This window comes from Lynx rufus, unplaced genomic scaffold (genome assembly GCF_022079265.1).
Source record: "Lynx rufus isolate CCGP_SWC_20201006 ecotype Redwood Valley unplaced genomic scaffold, mLynRuf1.p SCAF_17, whole genome shotgun sequence".
NCBI lineage: Eukaryota > Metazoa > Chordata > Mammalia > Carnivora > Felidae > Lynx > Lynx rufus.
Window position 1 is genome coordinate 13,227,001 of NW_025814831.1, and position 23,122 is coordinate 13,250,122.

General features: G+C 38.9%; 1 protein-coding gene across 2 annotated transcripts in view; it reads left to right on the forward strand.

Annotated features, from left to right (window-relative positions):
- The first annotated feature begins 1,407 nt into the window (after positions 1–1,407).
- Positions 1,408–23,122, forward strand: part of TRIP11 (thyroid hormone receptor interactor 11) — a 62,859-nt gene continuing 41,144 nt past the window's right edge. Inside the window, exons 1-7 of one of the 2 annotated variants that reach the window (XM_047080209.1) lie at positions 1,408–1,916; positions 5,851–5,912; positions 13,016–13,126; positions 15,805–16,083; positions 18,246–18,314; positions 19,750–19,915; positions 22,264–22,629. In XM_047080209.1, the coding sequence (XP_046936165.1) occupies positions 1,778–1,916; positions 5,851–5,912; positions 13,016–13,126; positions 15,805–16,083; positions 18,246–18,314; positions 19,750–19,915; positions 22,264–22,629 (1,192 nt within the window). In that variant the 5' untranslated portion in view covers positions 1,408–1,777. The remainder of the gene's footprint in view (positions 1,917–5,850; positions 5,913–13,015; positions 13,127–15,804; positions 16,084–18,245; positions 18,315–19,749; positions 19,916–22,263; positions 22,630–23,122) is intronic. The other variant, XM_047080210.1, reaches the window with a different exon arrangement.

The following is a 23,122-nucleotide window of genomic DNA, read 5'->3' on the forward strand; positions in this document are numbered from 1 at the left end:
GTCAGCTAGGCACCCACAACCCTGAGATCAACAGTCGCATGCTCTACTGACTGAGTCAGCTAGGCACCCGGATATATGTCATTCTCTTAATTCAAGTATCTGTTTAAGTATCACTCTATCAGTGAAGCCTTTCCTGACTGCCTTCTATAACATTACGAGTGTCCCCTCTCCTCATATCTTTTCCATATTATCCTTACCCTGTGTGTGTGTGTGTGTGTGTGTGTGTGTGTGTGTGTGTGTGTGTTTTCTTCAAGCAGTCACCTGTCTTATATTTACTACATTTTGTTTATCAGCTCTCCCTTCCCAATGGAATGCAAGCTCCAGAGACCAGGGACTACGTATGTCTTCTCCTGCTGTATCCCCAGTGCCCAGAATAATGGTAGACATACCAACTCTCAGGTCATCTGTGTGCTACATTTTTGAAACTTTACATACACTTAAAGAGAACTCACCAGGCACCAGGCACTGTTCCGAGCACTTAAAAACTATTACCTTATTTAATCATTCTAACAACCCCATCATTCTCCATTTTACAAATGAGAAACTGACGCACTGAGAGGTTAAGTAACCTACCCACGCTCATACAGCCAGTGACAGATCCAGGCAGTCAGGTCCCAGAGTCTGCATACCTAGCTCTTCGGCACTGATGTCTTCCAAAAAAAAAATACACGGAAAACATTTGATAAACACCTCCGGAATGGGATGCAAATTCTTCATTTAACAGCTTTTAAGGTGGTCTGCGTTTTAAACTTCATGGGTTAAATCGGCTTCTTGAACAAAGCTCTTGGTATATTCAAGAACGCAGGGTTTCAACTACGAGCTGTAAAGCTACCAGGGAAAATCACTACTATAGAAAGTAACCAACATGTTTTTCCTGCACGAACAAGAGTTCGCAACCCATCCTTTTTACTTGTGTATCCTTAACTCCTACCCTAGTGTCCGGTACAGAGCAGCCCGACAAGCTGTAGAAGAAGCGACACAGTAACCGATAAGTAAAGCCTCTTGCTGCACAGTGGAGCGACCCCGCAAGTGCCCTTGCGATGCTGAATTCGTGGTACAGTTAAAATTAAACACTCAGGTTTCACCGACACAGTGGGGGGGTCCAGGAGCTTTCCGGGCCGCTCTGGCTTCGAAAGGCACCACTCGCAGAGGGCTCTGCCTGAAGCTCAGGTGAAAGGAGCAGCCGCCACTGCGTCACCCCTTGTTCATGAGACCACACCCCCAGCGGCCAAAGCCTGTGCGCTACGTGGAGGCTGACCTTGCCCTGGCCGGCCGCTTTCGGTCCTCCGCGATCCCACGCTCCCTTGCGCCAAGGACGCGTCCGGCGGCTCCGCAGAGCCCTTCTATGCCACCGCGGCTCCTCTCTATGATCCATTGCCGCGTTTAGAGTGGGTGTCATGGCGGTCGGCGTCGAGTTGGCAGGAGTTGCCTTCGGAACTGGGGAAAGTCACTAAAGCAGAGGAAGAAGTGGCCCATCCCGGACGGTGGGAAGTCGTAGGAATGAGCAGAGGCCTCGCGGGGTTGACTGTGGCACTGGAGGCGGGCCCCTGGTAACGTCCCAGGCCAGGCCTCTGCGTTTCTAGGCAGAGTCGGGCCGTTGGTGGGAGCCCCCCGAAGCCGGCGTTGCTTAGGAACCCCTCATTGTGTTGTCCAATCTTGAGTGTTTTGATATGGACTAGCCTCGCGAAGGCGGTGGTTCGAGGACATTTGGCGGGGTCGTCCGACGACGCTGGACGCTTTGCTCGGAGCGGACCGGGTCGTTCTCTAACCTGCAGCGATGTCGTCCTGGCTTGGGGGCCTCGGCTCCGGCTTGGGCCAGTCTCTGGGTCAAGTCGGAGGCAGCCTGGCTTCCCTCACTGGCCAGATTTCAAACTTTACGAAGGATATGCTGATGGAGGGCACGGAGGAACTGGAAGGTAACAGCTGGAGCGATGGGAGGGAGGGTTTTCCTGGGACCGTGGGAGCTCCCGTTTGGTTCCCACTTCCATCCGTCAGGAGTGTCACTCCCTTTTTTCTTTACACTTTTGCCTCTTCTTAACCGATTTTCTCTGATGAAAGACCACTGGGGTCTGGGGAAGAGTTCTGGTTGATTACTCTGTATACCTCAGAATGAAACTGTTCCTGCATCGAGTAGTTTATTTTTGTTTGGTTCTTCCACGCCCACCGCTTACTTTGCCTTTAACTTGGGGGCGGATCTGATCTTGATCCTTTTCCTTTGTATTGACTCGGTTAAAAAGTATCTGTGCCTCACACATAGTCACTGTATTCCTTCGATTTTTAACAGTTGAAGCAACTCATTAAAATATTCACAGAGTCTTAAGCCCTTTCTGACTTGAACGTGTTGTTAAAACGTTCCAGCTGAAATGTATTTTTGTGCCTACCTACCATTCCACCCATATTTCTACAGTAAAATAAGGAAGATAGCCCATTTGGGTATCCTTGGCAACTTTCGCTCATTTTTGAAGTCCTTATTTTGCTTTACTAATGAAGAGTGACCCAGAGTTACGTGGTAATCGATAGTTATGTTAACTAATATTTCGATTTCTTGATATTCTTCCCGAAAGTAGTATTTAGATCTAAAGAGTACTTTAATTTCAGTGTAGGTCTGCCTCCAGAGAGAGGATGGGCTGGTTTTTTGGATGAGAGCACTTCCTTGGATAATTTTATTTCTTATAAATTAATAAACTAGCATTCTGGTTTAACTTTTTATCCTGATTTAATCGAGCCTTTGTGTTTATTGGGTTGAAATAAACCCAATTTTGATAAATTGATAAAAAGAAAGTTTGATAAAAAGAAAGTATATTTAGAATTTCTGCCTTTCTACAAGGGAGAAACTTTGGAGAGCTGCAGAAATCATTTTACTGCTTGGAGTACACTTTGGGTGGGAGGTACATTAGGTGGGACAGGTTGGGGATGAAAGGGAAAGGAAAGGGTCATGTGACTTTGAAATTTAGAACAGAAAAGGGCTGGATAACAAGGGAAGCGACTAGTCTCTCATTGTATCCTAGTTCGGGGAAAACAGTTGGCTATTCCTAGAAAATAGCATCCCCTCTGACATGACTGTCCTGTAGGCTTAAGGTGGAATTCATTTTGTTCTTCCTACCAGATGTGGTTCTGTATTCTCAATTTTAATGGTTTCATCATCTGCCCAATCTCCTAAACACGAAGTCTTTGTCACTTTTATTTTGCCTTTCTTTTCCATCTCCTGTTTCTAGTTGGTCATCAAATCTTGTTCATCCTGTGCCAGAATTGTTTCTTATATTTGTCCTTTCCTTAATTCTCCCTTTTTCTCTATTTCAGTAGCGCTTTTCTCTCCCGTGTACTTTGTCCTTCCCATCCCGTCACCCGTTTCTCCCTCCTCCACTCCCATTTTCTGCGTGTTGCCAGTTTTCTAAAACATTAAGTGCTTTAAAATCTTTTAGCTCTGTTCCTTACAGGATAAAATCCAAACCTCTTAGTTTTGGGACACTGGAAACCTAGCCTCGCTATGATCAACGTCCCTTTTCTAGTCCTAGCTGTTACGTCCTCTTCTCTTCACATTGCTGTACATGTGCACGCTTACATACACATGCGCGGTTTGCTTGCTTGCACCCAGAGCGTTTGCCACATGGAACTTTGTGAACTACCTGCACAACTCCAAGCCTCTGCCTGGAAAGCCCTTCCTATTCTACTTCCTCCTCTACCCTCCTTTGCCTGGAAAACACTTTTTTCCAGTATGACTCTGCTCATGTGCCCGGTACTTGGTGAAACCATTTTCAGTCCATGGCAGGTAGGCTGAGTTGATTGCATGCCATCTGTGTTTCAACATAACTTTGTGGATCTCTCTTGGAGAGCACTTACCACTTTGGGTTATGATTTACCTCTTTCCTTGATGCCCAGGGTACGGATTATATTTTATTTGTCCTTATATTACTAGTATTTGGCTCCTTCCTTGGTACATAGTAGATGCTTAGTAAAAAAAAAATTGCCGAGTGATTAAAAATCTGCTAAGTTGCTTAATGCTTCTCTTATTTTCCCTTTCTATTAAAATAGGACTTGCTTGAACCTAATTTACTGATTTTGTAAATCATTTAAAAACAGGGCCAGTTCACGTATTCATTTAACAAGTAATTATCTACCTTGTGCCAGCAGTGAACAAGATAACAGTTCGACAATAGCACTGTTGGTACAGCTTGAAAATCCTCCATATTTACAATATCAGAAAGTTGCTATTGTACCAAAAACTGTACTGATTTATTGAGGCTTAGGAGTTGGGCTTTTAAATTAGACATGGATAAATTCCATTTTCATGCATTTCAAATTGTGGGATCTTTAGCAAATTATTAAATACCGTAAAACCTTGGATTGCGAGTAACTTGTTCTGAGTGTTCGCAAGACGAGCAAACATTTGTAATAAATTTTAACTTGATAAAAAAGCAATGTCCTGCACCACGAGTAGTACGTGACGCTGGATGTCACATGATCACAACTAAGCCATTGGTTCTTGAAATTCACTGACATACAAGTGCTTTGGATTACAGGCATGTTTCTGGAATGAATTATGCTTGTAAACCAAGGTTTTACTTACTTAACCTCTGTAGGCAGAGTTTCCTTATCTGCTAAATAGATATAATCATACCTACTATGAGGTTAGGAGGATTAAGTGAAATGAGTGTAAAATGCCTAGCAGATGGTAAGCATTAATAAACAGTAACTGTTATTTTTGTTTTCCCTCAGCAAGGAAGAATTTTTTGATCTGCACAACGTCTCGCCTTTATTCTTAAAAAGGCCATGATTTTTTTTTTTTTTTTGTGGGTGGAAGGGGATGAGGGCTGCATAAACCTTTTTTTATCCCTCTTTGAAACAATTGCTGCTTCTAACAATGACCCTCCTAAACAGACTAGATTATAATTTGTTCTCTTCTGAGTAGCAATTAGACAGTCCTGTCAGAGTTTCAAGCAAGATGTATAAACAACCACAGAAGCAACCGCACCTGGTGATTTTCAAAACCAGAAAAGTGGGTTTGTCATTATTTATTGGATGTCACTTGTATTTTCTTTTTATTTAAACTGTAAATCAGAGAAGTTATTTCTATAGTATTGAAGTGCTGTGGCTGATGAAAAACCTTACTGCCTAGGAAAAAATCTTAACTGTGTGGATGGTGAATTTTTGGGAGCATCAACAGTGCCATTTTGATACTGCTGGCCTCTGACTCCCTTTAAAGAAAAATTTTTTTTTCTTCATTAAAACTTTTTTTTAAAGTAAACTCTATGCCCAGTGTGGGGCTTGAACTCGGCGACCCCAAGATCAAGAGTTGCATGCTCTACCGACTGAGCCAGCCAGGCTCCATCTCTGACTCTCCTTTTAAACGAAAATGTACAAAAGCAGAGTGAGCTCCTTTGCGTTTTAAATAAATTGTGCCCGTTTTAGTTGAAATGAGTGTTGTTTTAGTGCATTTTTATTCTTCATTTATAGGTCATTATTGTTTTTACAGTGTTGGGAGCAGAAGTTGGAAATAAGGCCTAAACCCTAGTTGTGTAAGTTTCATCTAAAATTATACTAAGCCAACAGAGAGAGATTGAATTTGTCAAACTCAATTATCCATATAAAATTTTAATGAACACCTCCAAGGGGGAAATGTAGGTGTTCTACCTAGGTGCAGACGATAGGCAAAAAGAGTAACTTACATGACGATAAAGAACATTTGTGACAATAGGAAGTTGTGGTAAAAATCAAGTGATCTTTGTCTTCTGAATTTGATCCCAGATCATACCATTCTGATGAAAGCTCAGTGAAATCTATGTACTTTAAAATGCCTGTTTATTCACACGGTGTTGATCATATATTCAGTGTATGCTGTTTCTTTCGTAGCAGAATTACCTAATGCTAGGAGAAAGGAAATTGAAGCCATTCATGCAATCTTAAGATCAGAGGTAAGGAAAATTAAAGACTATTATTGAACTTAGATTTTTCTTTTTTGAAGGCATGACAGTGACTCATACTGTATTTCAGTTCTTTTTACTGCACTGCTTACCACTTTTATCTCTTCCCCTTTATCTCAGGTTTTTTTCAGTGTTATCTTCTTTTAGATGAAGAATATATGTTGCTGCACTTTGCTATTTTATATTCCTGTCTCTGCTTCTCTATGCTGGATGTAGGAAAACAGCCACGTGTAGACATCATGGTGGCAACAATTGATCAAGGAGTTACCATGTTCTCACAGTGTGTTCAGTTACAGTAGTGCATTTGTTCAAGTATCATGCGAAGAATGCAATTCTGTTCGTTCTAGACTTCTCTAATTTGCTAACATTAAAAAAAGTGTGACATTTGTATACAAAGAAGTTACGGGTATAGGTATACCAAATTAATCTCACCATTTCTCTTCCTGTTGTTAGTGCCTCGTGGTGACTACCTCTGGACATTATACTTAATGCGGATGAGGACAACTTGGGAAGGGTTCAAAGGAAAGCCATAAAGAAAGTGAAATGATTTAAAATGGGATCTATTGTAAAGTACTAATGACACTCAGTTAGCCTTTGGATAAGAATGGTGAGGGGTGAGGGTGTTAAGCACGTTTTCCTCTTTGCTGAGTCCATAAACAGAGAAAATTGAATTTAAAATATCAGAAAATATTTACTAACAAGCACTAGTAAATTCTGGCCCAGGATACCGAGGCAAGACTGTGGAATTTGGAGGTAGAGAGATGTCTCAAGAGGGACTATCATGGTATTCTGTCTCAATAGAATATGGCAGTTTGGTGACACCTGAGTCCTTAGCTATAATTGCCTAATAAGTAGATGCTTCGGTGACAGACGAACTTAATAGCTTCTTTCTTTGTACGGCCAAGATAGGAAAGTGTTACTGTAATCCCTGAAGAAATCCTTACAAAGGCACTCATTAGTACTGGCCCACCCAGAAAAATTAAATGGTAGAGTTGTGTTTAGTGGCATTAATTTAGGTAAATTCACCCATGTACATTTGGGGGAAAAAGTAAATAGAGTTAGCCTGCTTAGTGAATGTCTGCTCTTTATTCAGCTTGAGATCAGAGAGAGAAAGATCTTGTGTCCCTCTGTCGATCTAAGTTCTAATCTCTCATAGGGTTATCACTGGACTATGGCGAGCATGATTCTAACATTTAGAAATATTTTTGAACAGGGAGGGGAACAAAACATAAGAGACTCTTAAATATGGAGATCAAACAGAGGGTTATTGAAGGGGGTGTTGGAGAGGGGAATGGGCTAAATGGGTAAGGGGCATTAAGGAATCTACTCCTGAAATCGTTGTTGCACTATATGCTAACTAATTTGGATGTAAATTAAAAAAATAAAAAAAATATTTTTTATATAACGCATCCCCAGATGAAAGCCACCTTCCTCATTTGCTGCTTATTCGCAGTAGCATGAGCTGCTCAAATACTAGAGGAAAAGAGACTGTTGGAATTCCCAAGGGCTTTGTTTTCTGAGGTGATTTTGATCCTTGCCATGTGTCAGCACAAAAGAGCTTCATACTCTAACCCCTTACTTGATTGTGCAATAAGAGATTCAGGTGGAACTATGATTGAAGCCAGCAGGAAACTAAAAATACAAAATTCTATTTAGAAAGTTTTAGTATAGACAGAGGGTGTTGTGTTTTCCAGAGGAAATTAGATTTGCTTACAGACATTAATACTTGAAGTGGACTGAATTAGTTAGATTTCTTCAATTTAATTCTCTGAGCCAAGAAAAATAGGCATCACGATTCCCATCTGGATCCAGTGAACTCTTTATTTTTTATATTAAATCATTTTGTGAGTAATTTATAGAAGTAGGAATAAGGTGATAATGAAAAACTTTATTACAAAAATTAAAAAAAAATTTTTTTATGTTTATTTTTGAGAGAGAGACAGAGACAGTGTGAACAGGGAGTGGCAGAAAAGGAGGGGGCACAGAATCTGAAGCAGGCTCCAGGGTCCACGCTGTCAGCACAGAGCCCGACATGGGGCTTGAACCCACGAACTGTGAGATCATGACCTGAACTTAACTGACTGAGCCACCCAGGCGCCCCAATTAGAAATTTTTTATTTTTATTTTTATTTTTTTAATGTTTATTTATGTTTGAGACAATGCGAGAGACAGAGTGCAAGCAGTGGAGGGGCAGACAGAGGGAGACACAGAATCTGAAGCGGGCTCCAGGCTCTGAGCTGTCAGCACAGAGCCCGACGCAGGGCTCGAACTCAGGAACCATGAGATCACGACCTAAGCCGAAGTTGGACGCTTAACCGACTGAGCTGCTCAGGAGTCCCCCCGATTAGAAATTTTAATAAGAATATAGCAAATCGTGGGGCGCCTGGGTGGCGCAGTCGGTTAAGCGTCCGACTTCAGCCAGGTCACGATCTCGCGGACCGTGAGTTCGAGCCCCGCGTCGGGCTCTGGGCTGATGGCTCAGAGCCTGGAGCCTGTTTCCGATTCTGTGTCTCCCTCTCTCTGACCCTCCCCCGTTCATGCTCTGTCTCAAAAGTAAATAAACGTTAAAAAAAAATTTAAAAAAAAAAATATAATGAATAAAAAGCATTTAAAAAAAAAAAAAAGAATATAGCAAATCGATATTTTCCATATGTTTCTGGTTTTGAAAATATGTACTCAAAATAGGCAGTGTTTTTTGAATGTAGTCGACTGCTTATTAACTCTTGTGCATGAACTGAAATGCATCTTATTTGTAAATACTGGTTCCAGATTTCAGTTGTATCTCTAATAGAGTTTAGTTGATCATGACTTCTGGTTCTTCTTGACTTGTGTCATTAAAACCAATTTTTTGGTTTTTGTTTTTAATTTAATTTAATTTTTTTTTTTAATTTTTTTTCCACATTTTTTATTTATTTTTGGGACAGAGAGAGACAAAGCATGAACGGGGGAGGGGCAGAGAGAGAGGGAGACACAGAATCGGAAACAGGCTCCAGGCTCCGAGCCATCAGCCCAGAGCCTGACGCGGGGCTCGAACTCACGGACCGCAAGATCGTGACCTGGCTGAAGTCGGACGCTTAACCGACTGCGCCACCCAGGCGCCCCCATTTTTAATTTTATTTTAAAGAGAGCAAGAACCCGAGTGGGGGAGAGGAATAAAGGGGGGGGGGAGGGAGAGAGAGAGAAAGGAGAGAGATCGAGAATCTCAAGCAGGTTCCATGCTCGGTACAAAGCCCAACATGGGGCTCTTGATCTCACGACCCTGGGATTGTGACTGGAGCCAAAATCAAGAGCCGGATGCTCAACGGCGCCACCCAGGTACCCCCAAAACCAATATTTTTGACAACTTTGATGGCTCATGATTTTGTTGAAGAGATGATAGCTATCATCTTTGCTCCATAATTACAAAGCCAATTTATAAATACTAATTAGATTTATAAATACCAATTAGAATGATCAGGCTACTGAATTTTTTCCATTTTTATGTCTTTTTCTTCCCAGTCACCTTTGTATACACACTTGCCTGCAGCATTTATCAGTGTATGAACTATATCAAGTAAACTTCAGTGTACAAATATCATGTATAATGAAAGAATTTGGTCACATATCCATTTAGCAAAGTGGGATGGCTCAGGTCCTTGTCACAAAATATTGGGAGATAAAATCTTTTCCTATTGAATGACTAACTTGATGAGAACACCATGTTTCTTTTTTGTTCTTAGAAATATATTGTTCACTCATCAGTTCTGGAGTTTGAGAAAATTGTTCTAGGATATTGTTATTTGAAGACTTGGTTGGGATTTTGCCTCTACAACCTGTTCACAACCATTAGACTCTGGAGAGCTGTTTTCTGTCTCTTCACATTTATCTTCTGTGTTGTCTTAATAATTGTGAAACGTTTTCCTCTGTCAGTTTTCTTCTCTTTGTTGAAATGAAAATTCTGAATTTGCAGCTATGTTCAATGAAAGCAAAACACAACAGAATAAAAGAGACACCACAAAGTTGGTGTCTCTAGCTTTTTCTTTTTAAAAGATGATGTAATGCTTTGGACACTGCAGTCAGAAAACTGGTTATTTCACTAATCACTGGGTGATTCTGTCAGTCTTCTCTTTTCCTATTACATAAGACTTTTTTAACCTAGTTGAGAATAATTGATGAATAATGATAAAGAAAATTTTTAGGATGATAAAAAAATCAAAATGTTTCAAGTACAGAAAAAACAAGGTCATTACAATCTCATGAATGTTGTTAGATTTTTAAAGGGCCCGATATCCCCTTATGATAATGACAAGATAGAATGAGATTTAGTTAGTTAGTTATAGATTTTATTTTTAAGTAAACTCTGTACCCAGTGTGGGGCTCGAACCCACAACCTCGTGATCGATAGTTGCACACTCCACCAACTGAGCCAGCCAGGTGCCCCAAGTTTTGTTTTATTTAAAAAATAAGTGGGGCGCCTGGGTGACTCAATGATGTCATGGTTCACAAGATCAAGCCCCATATTGGGCTCTGTGCTGACATTGCGAGCCTGCTTGGGATTCTGTCTCTCCCTCTGCTCCTCCCCAGCTCGCTCTCTGTCTCTCTCTCAAAATAAATAGATAAACTTAAGAAAAAAAATAAGTAAATTTTCTCTCTTTGTTGGAGGACATCTAAGAAAGAGTAAAAGTCATAAATATCTGTCCTTACACATAGTTAGGACCGCTCAACAAAGAAACTCACTGAGTAAAGTTGGTTCCGACCTTGATGGTGTAACAAGGGTTGATCAGGATGGAATAATTTAAGGATATGAGAATGTCGTAGATTTCAAGGGCAGAAATCATAGCCAGACTTTAGAAAGGGGCTGCAAACAGAACTGCAGACCACCAGGGATTTGTCTCTCATTTTTACTCCTCTTTGTTCTTCTTTGCATGTGTTTATTCTTCATCCTTTCAGACCAGCCCTCTTGGTTCCATATTTCATATTCTAGAAAATATGGCCACTGACAAGTGATATGTTACAGATCAGCTGCATGAAGAGAATCTGTCCTTCATGTACTCTGTCCGTCTTTGTGACTCTCATATGGACAGGGAGATGAGAGCAGAAACACAACTATTGGCCAAATTGGAAGCTTTCAAGTTCTCATTCTCACCAGAGTTCAACAAATAGCCTGAATTATTTTTATCTGAAAAATCCTGGAGTGGACTGTTATGAATAGATTTTGACTTCAGTATATTGTGTTGCTTTAAGTACGCATGGTGTTTTCATGTTAAAAGATTACAGAAAGTCACACAAAAGCAGCCAGTAGAATAGAAGGTAATTAGTTGTGTGACTTTGGGGCCTGTGTCTTAAATTTCTTCAAGATAACCAAGATTTATATTAGATTTCTAGAGACAGACTCTCAAACTAGGGTTTGTGTGTGTTGTAATTTTTCCGTTGATTTACTCCTTTGATTTTCTCTGCGAATTCATCCAATCTCCCTGGATCATAATTTTCACATCTGTTGATGTAAGAAATTCCTAGACTCTAAGAAAACAGGTGACCTTCTCAAAGTGAAAAAGTCTTCACCTTCTATCATGAGCTTTTTTTTTCCCTACCACATCATTCACCTTTTTCTCCGTTATCATTGTTAACCTGTGTTTGTAGGTATTAGAATTCTTAGAAAGTTATCTGTGATAATTTGTAAATTCTTTTGCAGAAAGTTTTAGTGTCCATTTATCTTGCTCCATTATGTGCTTATTCATTCAAATTCAAGGAATGATAATACATAATGGTAATTTAATATTTGAGTACCCAAAATTTAATTAATTTTTTAAACATGTTTTCCAAAATCTTAAAAGACTATAATGTCTGGATTCATTGAATTAGAATATTTCATGTACTTTTAACTAACTTTTTTTAAGTTTATTTATTTATTTTGAGGGAGACAGAAATAGCACAAGCAGTGGAGGGGCACAGAGAACGAGAGAGAGAATCTCAAGCAGGCTCTGCACTGTCAGCACAGGGCCTAATGTGGGGCTGGAACCTGTGAGATCATGACCTGAGTCGAAACCAAGAGTCAGACGCTTAACTGACGGAGCCACCCAGGTGTCCCAGCTTCTAACTAGTTTTTGAACTGAGTTTCAGTATGCTTTTCAAATTGTTTTTTTCAGAAGTGCCTCAGGAACCTGGGGGACAGGCAGACAAGTAATAAGGTGCTTTGGCCTCCTGCCTGTACTTCAGCAACAAGTCTTTTTTGAAATGATTTCTATTAAAAAGTTCTATTTGGGGAGAAACCAGAAGTTGAGACATGTAATCCAGTTTATTCGTTAACTTGACATATATTGTGTACTATAGGCTAGACCCTGGATATGCAGAGATGGGGGAAGCATTGATCATTGGCTTTTTATTAGCAGAAAATCAAATAAGCAGCATTTTTTTTTTTTTTTACTTTGGTTCAGAATTTTGCATAATCTCTATTAACATGGCTATTGCACTTGTAGCTTTAACTGAAAGTGTACTTTATTTTTTATTTATTTATTTATTTTTTCCAACGTTTATTTATTTTTGAGACAGAGAGAGACAGAGCACGAACGGGGGAGGGGCAGAGAGAGAGGGAGACACAGAGTCGGAAACAGGCTCCAGGCTCTGAGCCATCAGCCCAGAGCCCGACGCGGGGCTCGAACTCCCGGACCGCGAGATCGTGACCTGGCTGAAGTCGGACGCTTAACCGACTACGCCACCCAGGCGCCCCTGAAAGTGTACTTTAAAAGCCAGAATTCTGGGGGCACCTGGGTGGCTCAGTCAGTTAAGTGGCTGGCTCTGAGTTTCGGCTCAGGTCAGGATCTCACAGTTTGTGTGTTCGAGCCTTGTGTCAGCACGGAGCCTGTTTGGGATTCTCTCTCTTTCTCTCTCTGCCCCTCCCCTGCTCATGCTTACTTGTGCTCTCTCTCTCTCTCTCTCTCTCTTTCAAAATAAATAAACTTTAAAAAAATAAAAAAGCCCAGAATTCTGAGAACTTTTATATTTTATATCATTTTCTGTGTGAAGCAATATATTTTTCATGATGCCATACACATAACTGTTACTAACATGTTTTACTTTAGTCTTTTTGTTGAAAATACTTTTTTCTTTGCTTCTAGAATGAGAGACTCAAAAAACTTTGTACTGATCTAGAAGAGAAACATGAAGCATCAGAACTTCAAATAAAGCAGCAATCTACAATTTACCGAAATCAGCTACAGCAGAAGGAGGTAAAATTTATTACAATTACTTCATATTTATTTCACTCTAATGTATTTAGGAGGGTTTTTGAGAGTTATAAATCAAGCTATATACAGATCGAAAAACATATTGAAACGGTGATGAAGTTAATAATCCCCAACTCAGTTTGATACCAGTAATTTAACAGGAACTCTAAGCTTTTCTGTTATATTTATATTTTATAAGCTAGCCTTTAATTTCTACTTTCCCAAAGAGGAAAACTCTTTCAATAAAATATCTTTAGGCATCTGTTGCTTATAATTTCTGATTTTATGAAACCTAATTTCTCATCTATTTACTTTAAGTTGTCAATCAGTGTGATAATTGCTAATGACATTTTTTAAAAATGATTTTGACTACTAGTGTTAATATATATTGAATTGGCATTTGCTTGATTTTCCATGGGAAAATAGAATATTAAGTATATTAAGTTGACTTACATTGTTCTATAAATATTTTTTCCCTTTAGTTTGTTAGAAATGTTTATTTTGGAATTGGCTTATCTTTTTGCAGTGCTGGTAATAGATATTCTGTAATTTAACCAGTGTTATCATGAATCCTTAAAATACAGATGATGTTTCCATATTTCATTCTGTTGAATTTTCTTCAGTGTTTAGTATGTAAATGGAATTCAGTAAATGCTCCTATTGAATTGAACTGTTTCTTGTTTTATCCAGATCATTTGGGCTCTCTTCAGTCTGTTGAGTAAATGTTCATTTCTACCATAATTTCATTGTATGAGTTTTTAAAATTTAAATACATTGTTTTTTAGTTCTTTTAGTGACATACTAAGATGAAAAATGAAAGTAAGCCACATTAAAGATAATTATAAACATTTAAAAAAGAGGTTAAATTTCCAATCTGTTGGGAATTGATTCCATAAAATACAATAAAATTACTTCAAAAATAAAATGAATATAAAAAGGCAGAGTTACAGGTTCGAGTTAGAGCTGAAGGCCCACTTATTAAAAAGATTTAACAGATTATAAAATTACTCTGTCAAATTGCTTTAAAAGACTTTAGGCCTTACTCTTTCTATTCCTGTACCTGTCATGGACTGGTAGTAAACATTCATGCCTATAGTCCACAGACCACACTTTGAGCAGCAGTGACTTCTAGGTATTACAGTAGAGCAGTGGTTCCCACCCAGGGGTTTACAGCTGAATCATCCATGATACCTTAAAAAAATACACATGTTTATGCCCTCCAGGAGATTCTGATTTTAGTGTCCTGGGAAGGGGCCCTGGTATTGGCATTTTTCAAAAACTTTATAGGTGATTCTGATACTCACATCCTAATTGAAAACACTGCTGTGGAAAATTCAGCATTTAATTTTCTACTTAACTGAATATTAGAGGGCAAATTAGGCATTTAAGTTTAGAAATGCCTCTTTGTTATTAGAGCTTGCATTTTTTAACTCTACAACTTGATATGTGTCCATTTTATAGTCAGAACTTGCTTTGTGTTAAAGCTATGCTTGAAAAAATTATGAATTTCCATACTTTTTACCAGAATGAAAGACAATATGTGACTATACTTAAGATCTGCTGTTTTCTGCCGTCATTGTGATGTTCATAATCCCTAAAGATGCAATTCATGTCATGACATTTATGGAAAAATGAATGAAATATGTGCACTGCTATAAATTTCTGTTAGAGAAGAGGCTCTTATGAGAAACGTGTTTGTTAATATATTTGACGTCATTGTGTTTGGTTTTTGTTTGTCTAATTGCTTGGCTTTACGTGCATAGAAATATTGTTGGCTGACTCCCAGTATCAGATTCTCCTCTGTCGTGGCGGGGTGTCTTCCGGAGTAGGTATTTTATAGAAAGCTTATCTCAATTCTCCCTATCTTACTCACTTTTATATTTTGAGTAATCTCTCACCCGAAATGGATCTGGCATTATGGTATGTCCCGTAATTTCTTTTGGACAGTGAGGTGGTATTGCCAACCCTCAGTCAAAACTCCTCTGTAGGTTTCAGTATTTTTGTACTATTCTTTACCTGAGTAAAGTCAAATTTTCACCGGCTCCTTTTTGCCAAGGCTAAAGCAAAGGCCTCTTTCAATGTATGATGTTTTCCTAAGACTCACGGGCTAATAACCACAGGCTCACTGTGCTATCTAAGATTAGATTAATAAAGCAGTCTTCCAGCTGTTGTACAGACCAGTAGAAAGTTACCTCTGATTCATGGTGCGTTTTAAGTCTAAATTCAGCCATGATCAGTTATATAAGACTGTTCCAAAGATGCTCTAAGGAAACTTCTGATACGTAGGCTGATGCAGCTTTCATTTTCTCTTCACTTAGAGTTTGATAACACAAATAGAACCCTCGGAATATGCCTGTACTACCTGATACATCGACAATAGTAAACCCGTGTTTAATTGAGAATTTAATTGCTTCAGTTAACATATGAGTGAGATTCTGATCTTCGCACTATTTGAAATATTATCTGTGCTTTAACTGGTAATCATGTTGTTTTTTTTTCATGTTTGGTTTTTAAATCAAAATGTGTGGTTAGGCTATTATAAAATACTAGGATTCAGTTGGTAGAGTTACCATCATTGGATAGTTTTAAATCATTATAACTTTTAATGTTATGAATCTGTAAAAAGATCAATGTGGTTGTTTTAAAGTACGTTCTCTAAAACGCAGATTATAAATGTATAGGTAGAAATCAGCCATCTTAAAGCAAGACAGATCGCACTACAGGATCAGGTGCTGAAGCTTCAGTCAGCTGCCCAGTCAGTAAATTCAGGAGCTGGCCGAGTACCAGCAGCACCTGCATCGTCTTCATTTGGTTATGGCATCAGTCGTCATGCTGCTGCTTTCCATGATGACGACATGGACTTTGGTGACATAATTTCATCACAACAAGAAATAAACAGATTGTCAAATGAAGTTTCAAGACTTGAGTCTGAAGTTGGCCACTGGAGGCATATTGCTCAGGTTGGTAAAATTGCCATGAGTTTTTGAACGTTCTTAGTAAAGAGAGTGGTTCTGAATGTAGAACTTTTGGTATCAGAAAGAACCCCAGACTAGGAAATTGAAAACCTGTATTCTAATCCTGCCAGTGATTTTCTGAGTGATTTTGATCAGATCATCTTTCTTTCTCATCTTAGTTTTTTCCTCCCTCTATAAAATATTTGGAAGAAATTCTCAAAAAAGTTTAGAGCAACAGAACTATGTTTTAGAATAAAATAAAGGCACGTCGGGGTGGCTCAGTTGGTTGAGCGTCTGGCTCTTGATTTCAGCTCAGGTCATGATCCAAGGGTAGTAAGATCAAGCTCTGCATCGGGCGCCTTGCTGGGCGTGTAGCCTGCTTAGGATTCTGTCTTGTTCTGTCTGTCTCTTTATCTCTGTCTCTCCTTCCCTCCCTCCCTCCCTCCCTCTCTCCTTCCCCCACTCTCTCTGTCCCTCTCTCCCCCTCTGCTTCTCTCCCTGCTTGCACGCACCTCTCTCCATAATTAAAAAAAAATTTTTTTTCTTTTAAATAAAAAGTTACAAGTCCAGGACTTAAAAGAGATAAAAATGGAGATGCTATGGTTGAACTAGCCATCTTTTCCCCGGGAGTCCCTGAGGCTTCTTTGATGGCAATGCCAGGGCTCCGAGATACCAGATTGAAACTACTTGCAGAGATGTTCTCTGAAGTTCCTTTATCATTAGTTACGTGTAAGATGAAAATTTGATCATTGGTATCATAAAATACATTAAACTATTTTGTATTATTTTTTGTGCAGTAGAAATTAAATCTTTGCTATTTGGACAGTAAACTTTCTTTTAAGGAACGCTTTCCATCTTATATATCAAATTTTATATACTATTGATATTGTCAATAGATGTGAGACCCGAAGTAAACTCGAACATTGCACATTTGGATTTAATTTCCTCAATGTAGAGAAAAAGTATAAAAGTAAAGAAATTGTTTCTTTTTGTGAGTGTGATCTAGTTATATAAAGGAGAAACCCTACCAATTATTTTTTTGCTTCTCAAGTTGCTAGACATTTCCCATACCCAAAATACATCTTAGGATGATCAGCTTGTCCATTTTATCTTTAAAAATGTAGTAGCTCTTAAGCTGCTATAATACTGTAGATTCCCTGTCCTACCTTCAGAGATTAGGATTTTGTAGCTTATTTTAGGGCCTTGGAAATTGCATTCAAACTGTAAATACCCCAGGTGATTCTGATACGTATTTTAAGAAACATAAGATTTCATAGGGAAGAGGTGTTTTTTGAGTATGTATATATAAGCATATCTTGAATGTTTACTGTATTACCTATAGTAGGATATCATGGTGGAAAAGGCATAATTGGGATCTTTCACAGGACTTAATTTTTCAGCAAGGCATAGTAAAACTTGTGTTATATTTTACAAGATGTTTGTATATGTGCTATCCTAATATATATTAATCTTAGTAACTGTGTGAGGTATTTATTACCTCTGTTTTACAGATAAACAAAGTAAACGTTTAATACACATATTGTCACAGTGAGTAAGTTGTGACTCAACCAGACATCTTTTGACTCTGAATCCTGGAGTTTCTGGTATACTTTGTTCCTTTTTTTATCCAGAGAGCAGCTTTTTGTTCCCTAACACACTGTATAGTAAATGTTAAAAAGATAAATGAACAACATTCAGCTTTGAATGAGAAGAGAAAAATCCAAAAGTTCTTTTAATTGTTAAACTAAAGGTTGTTCTGTATTGGGGTAGAGATCCAGGTAAAATCATTTTAGAAAGATTTTTGCTGGGTTATGGTTAGAATTAATGTTGGATAACTTTCCATTTTGAAAAATTCTCTTCTAGGAAGCTGTTTGATTATCAAATTTACATTTTGTTAAGCTAAGTAAAATATTCTCTGGTGTTTTCCTTCTTAACAGTTATTTTGTAAAAGTGTCTCCCTAATTAGTTAACAGACTCCTGAAAATTATCTTTTAATTGTTGTGTATTACAATTGGACTGGGTTCTTCAAAAGTGCTTGGCATTCTTTAATCAGAATTTGGGAAATGCTCCCTTTTTTGAAAGATGTCGTTTAATAAAATTAATTTGTGACTTTCTCTTTTACAAGAAAATCAATACAATTATTTTCTAATTCTGTTTTTCTGATCTAGACTTCTAAACCACAAGGATCAAATAGCTCTGATCAAAGTGAAATCTGCAAACTGCAAAGTATCATTAAGGTAAGACAGGTTGTTGGAACAATGGCTATTATACATCTAAAATTGGCTTATTAAAAATATATGTCTAAATTAATGGCTCAGTTATAAAGCTAATTATATAGAGTATGATTGTTTCTTTTCCATTTTGTATCTTCGTTCTTTATGACAGTAAGGTGTATAAAAATGTCTCTTCAAAATTGTTTGGTTTTGAACATTTATTTTTTTAAGTATATTTCATTAGTCTGTACTAGTTACTATATCTTGTAAAATGGTCTTTATTAAAACAATCCCAAGGTTGCTGAAGTTTTCAGGGTTTAAAGGATATTGACAAAATAAAATGCTAATACTATTCACTGTAACTAATTATTTTCCTTTAATGGTGGGATTTTGCTAGTTTGTGTCCATTATTATTTCATTCAAGAAAAATTTTAGTTACATAAAATTATCATATGGCACTGAATTGTTTTTAGTGTATAAATTATTGTCAGATATAGAATTTTTTAGTTTTTGGTTTTATTATTATTGTAATACTAACATGGGTGGGTTCCCAAGTCAGACCTGTGTTTGAATCCTGCCTCTGCTATTTACCAGCTGTTCTACTCTGGACAAGTTACTTAATCTTTCCAAGCTTCCATTTTATCCTTAGTACAGTAGATTTCATAATACCTTCCCTGTAGGATTGTGTTAAAGTTTAAACGTAAAGCTCCTTGCCAAGCGCTGGCACTGAAGTAAGCGCACAGGATTAAGGAACAACCTTACTTGTCTTCTCAGGAAGTAGAAGCTAATTTATAGATTAGGATTCTTGGGTCCCAAGCAACAGAAATCATTACTGGCAAAGTAAAGCGAAAGAGGATTTACTGGAAGGACCCAGGTTAGTCTGTCCACAGGATTGAAAGAAGTATTGAGCGTTTTGGTCTTAGGATGGACAGGATTGGGAATAGCATTGGGGATCTAGAGAGTGGGACACAGTGGACCAACTTTTCTGGGTGTAGCTATCACAGTGCTTCTGGTCCAAATAATTTCCCTCTTTGAAGGACTCTGCTCAAGATCTGGATTCCTAGGAGAGAGACTGGTGGTCTCAACTTGGGTAGCAACGTGCCTTGGTTAACAGTTTGGGAGTCCCATCAAGACTGGTGGAAGGAAGGGCTGAGCAAGAGATGGGAGTAATAGGACACCAGCTACGGACTGAAGGTTGGCACTGGCATCGATGGGATATGTCACTAGCAAGAGAAGCTCATGGTCACAGATATGAAGAAAAAAAGATATTCAAATTGTTCTTAAGACCCAAGAAAGGCAAGGGTAGAGTCAGAATTGTCCAGATTTGGAGGCTGTGTTTAAATTCTCTTCAACCATAGCGTGTTCAGAGAATTATTCTTAATACACACTTCTGCACAATGAAATAGCTTAGGTGTATCATTGATTATAAATGGGGTTAACCTTGTTTTTATTTTTTAAGGAACTTAAACAGAACCGAAGTCAGGAAATTGATGACCATCAACATGAAATGTCAGTGTTACAGAATGCACATCAACAGAAATTGACAGAAATAAGTCGTCGGCATCGAGAAGAATTAAGTGACTATGAAGAACGAATTGAAGAACTGGAAAAGCTGTTACAACAAGGTTGTTAGTTTTTATTAACTTAATGTGTTAGATGATATAATTAAAAGACCAGCCTAGTGATGTGTGATCAAGACACTGATGTAAACTTGGACTAAGTTCTAAAGAATGAGTGAATGACTAGTTCTGTTCACTTGCCGGAAATTTGCAGTGGCATCACTATTATCAGGATTATGTGGAAATTGGGCCACCTGCATGGCTCAGTCGGTTAAGTGTCCAACTCCAGCTCAGGTCATGATCTGATCTCAGATTCATGAGTTCAAGCCCTGTGTTGGGGCTTGAGCCTGCTTCAGATTTCGTGTGTGTGTGTCTCCTCTGCCCCTCCCCTGTTTGCACCCTGTGTCTCTCAAAAATAAATAAACATTTAAAAAATTTTTAAAAAGGAAAGATTATGCAGAAATGGAAAGGTCCATTTGCCTTTGTGACAGATAGTTACAATACATAGATTTCTTTGTATCGTTTGGTGGTGGTACTTTGGTAATAAATGATTAGAAGTATTTTCACTTTCTGGGGCACCTGGGTGGCTCAGTTGGTTGAGCATCCGATTTTGGCTCAGGTCATGATCTTGCAGTTCGTGGGTTCAGGCCCTGAGCTGACAGCTCAGAGCCTGGAGCCTGTTTCGGATTCTGTGTCTTCCTCTCTCTCTGTCCTTTCCCTGCTGACACTGTCTCTGTCTCTCAAAAAATTAATAAATGTTAAAAAAAACCTTAAAAACCAATAGAACTATTTTCACTCTCTTTTAAATTCATATACGTAGGCTTTTTAGTAGTTTATTCAAATAATATTTTTCCTCGACTGTTTATTTTTAAAAAGCTTTATTATGAGGGCAGCTGGCTGTCTCAGTCAGTGGAGCATGTGACTCTTGATCTCAGGGTCATGAGTTTGAGTCCCATGTTGGGAGTAGAGATTACAGGGGAAAAAAATTTAAAATAAAAATGCTTTATTATGGTAATTTTTAAAAAAAGTTTATTCATTTTTGAGAGGGGGGGAGGGGCAGAGAGGGAGACAGAGAATCCCAAGCAGCCTCCACACTGTCAGCACAGAGCCCAACGCAGGGCTTGATCCCACAAACTGTGAGATCACGAACTGAGCCAAAATCAAGTTGGATGCTCAACTGACTGAGCCACCCAGGCGTCCCTATTGTAATTTTTTAAGACTTTGTTTTTATAATAAAATTGAGAGGGAAGTACAGAGATTTCCCACATACCCCTGCCCCCAAACGCATGCCATCCCTACTATCACCATCACTTAGCAGAATGGCACATTTGCCACCAAAGATGAACCTACATTGACACATCACGATCCCTCAAAGTGCATAGTTTACCTTAGGGTTGACTCTTGGTGTTGTACATTCTATGGGTTTGGACAAACTTATGCACATATTCATCATAATATACAGAGTAGTTTCAGTGCCCTAAAACCCTTTCTACTCTGCCTACTCACCCCCCACTTGCCCTCCCCACCAGTCTTTTTATTGTCTCTATAGTTTTGCCTTTTCTAGAATGTCACATAGTTGAAATCATACAGTATGTAACCTTTTGAGATTGATTTCTTTCACTTAGTAATGTGCATTTAAAGTTCCTCCATGTTGGGGCGCCTGGGTGGCTCAGTCGGTTGGGCGTCCGACTTCGGCTCAGGTCACGATCTCACGGTCCGTGAGTTTGAGCCCCACTTCAGGCTCTGGGCTGATGGCTCAGAGCCTGGAGCCTGCTTCCGATTCTGTGTCTCCCTCTCTCTCTGCCCCTCCCCCGTTCATGCTCTGTCTCTCTCTGTCTCAAAAATAAATAAATGTTAAAAAAAAAAATTAAAAAAAAAAATAAAGTTCCTCCATGTTTTTTCATGGCTTGATTCCTCACTTCTTTTTAGTGCTGAATAGTATCACATTGCCTGGATGTACACAATTTATCCATTCACCTCCTGAAGGACCTCTTTGCTTCCAGGTTTTTGTAGTTATGCATAAAGCTGCTATAAACATCATTGTTCAGGTGTTCATGTGGGTAAGAGTTTTCAGTTCCTTTGAGTAAATACCAGGGAGTGCAGTTGCTAACCATATGGTAAGGGTATGTTTCATTCTGTTAGAAACTGCCAAACTGTCCTCCAAAGTGGCCCTACTGTTTTGCATTCCCACCAAGAGTGAACGAGAGCTCTTGTTCCACATCCTCATCAGCATCTGGTGTTGTCCATGTTCTGAACTTCGGCCGTTCTAATGGGAGTGTAATGGTATCTCGTTGTCTTAACTTACAAAGATTTTCAGGTTCTCACGTCTGTTCAATCTCGTAGCTGTATATAGCAAGCTACTAATCTCTTGGTAGCTGACATTTGCTGTCCTTGATTTTCTGTTCATGTTCTAGGTGGCTCAGGAATTGCAGTCACTGATCACTTGAAAATCCATGAGATGCAAAAAACTATTCAGGATCTACAAACTGAGAAAGTAGCGTCTACAAAAAAAATTGAAGAACTTGAGGATAAAATAAAGGACATAAATACAAAATTATCTTCTGCAGAAAATGACAGAGATGTTTTGAAGAAGGAACAAGAACGCCTGCACATTGAAAACAGACAGATAACGGAAGAGTGTGAAAACTTGAAACGGGAATGTAGTAAATTGCAGCCTGATGCCGTGAGGCAGGGCGATGCTGTGACAGGAAGAGAAGGAATCCTGTCGCAGGGTGCATCGGTGCAAGAGGAAGTGCTCAAACTCCAGCGGGCACTGTCTGGTATAAAATGTTTGGAACTTATTGATGATGGGTGTTTTATTGCGTACCAGTTGTTTTAGAGGCACACTGAGTACTGTATGGGAATGGAGGAGTCATGGAAACGACTGTGTAGAATTTGAATCGAATTGTTGGTTTCGCTTCAGTGCCATAATTAACGGACAACAAAGAGGAATTTTCTACTAAAAAGGCTTCACTCCCTGCCTCATTCTTAAGTATTTACAGGGGACTCATTGCTCTAGGAGGCAGTGTAGATTTTTGGGAAATGTTTAGTAGCTGTTTATTGGGAGGAGGTGTGGGTGTATTTCTGTTAATCTGTGTAGAACCAAATACTTTCTGGAACTCATTAGGGTCCAGACCCTCCAGTTAGGGAATGCAGCCTCCCTTTTTTAAAATTCTGTATCACCTTTTGAAATGATGTCCTGTATCTAAGCAGACACAAGAGTGATAACCATAGGTCTTTTATCATTTTCCATGCTGAAGCTGGTACTTCGTT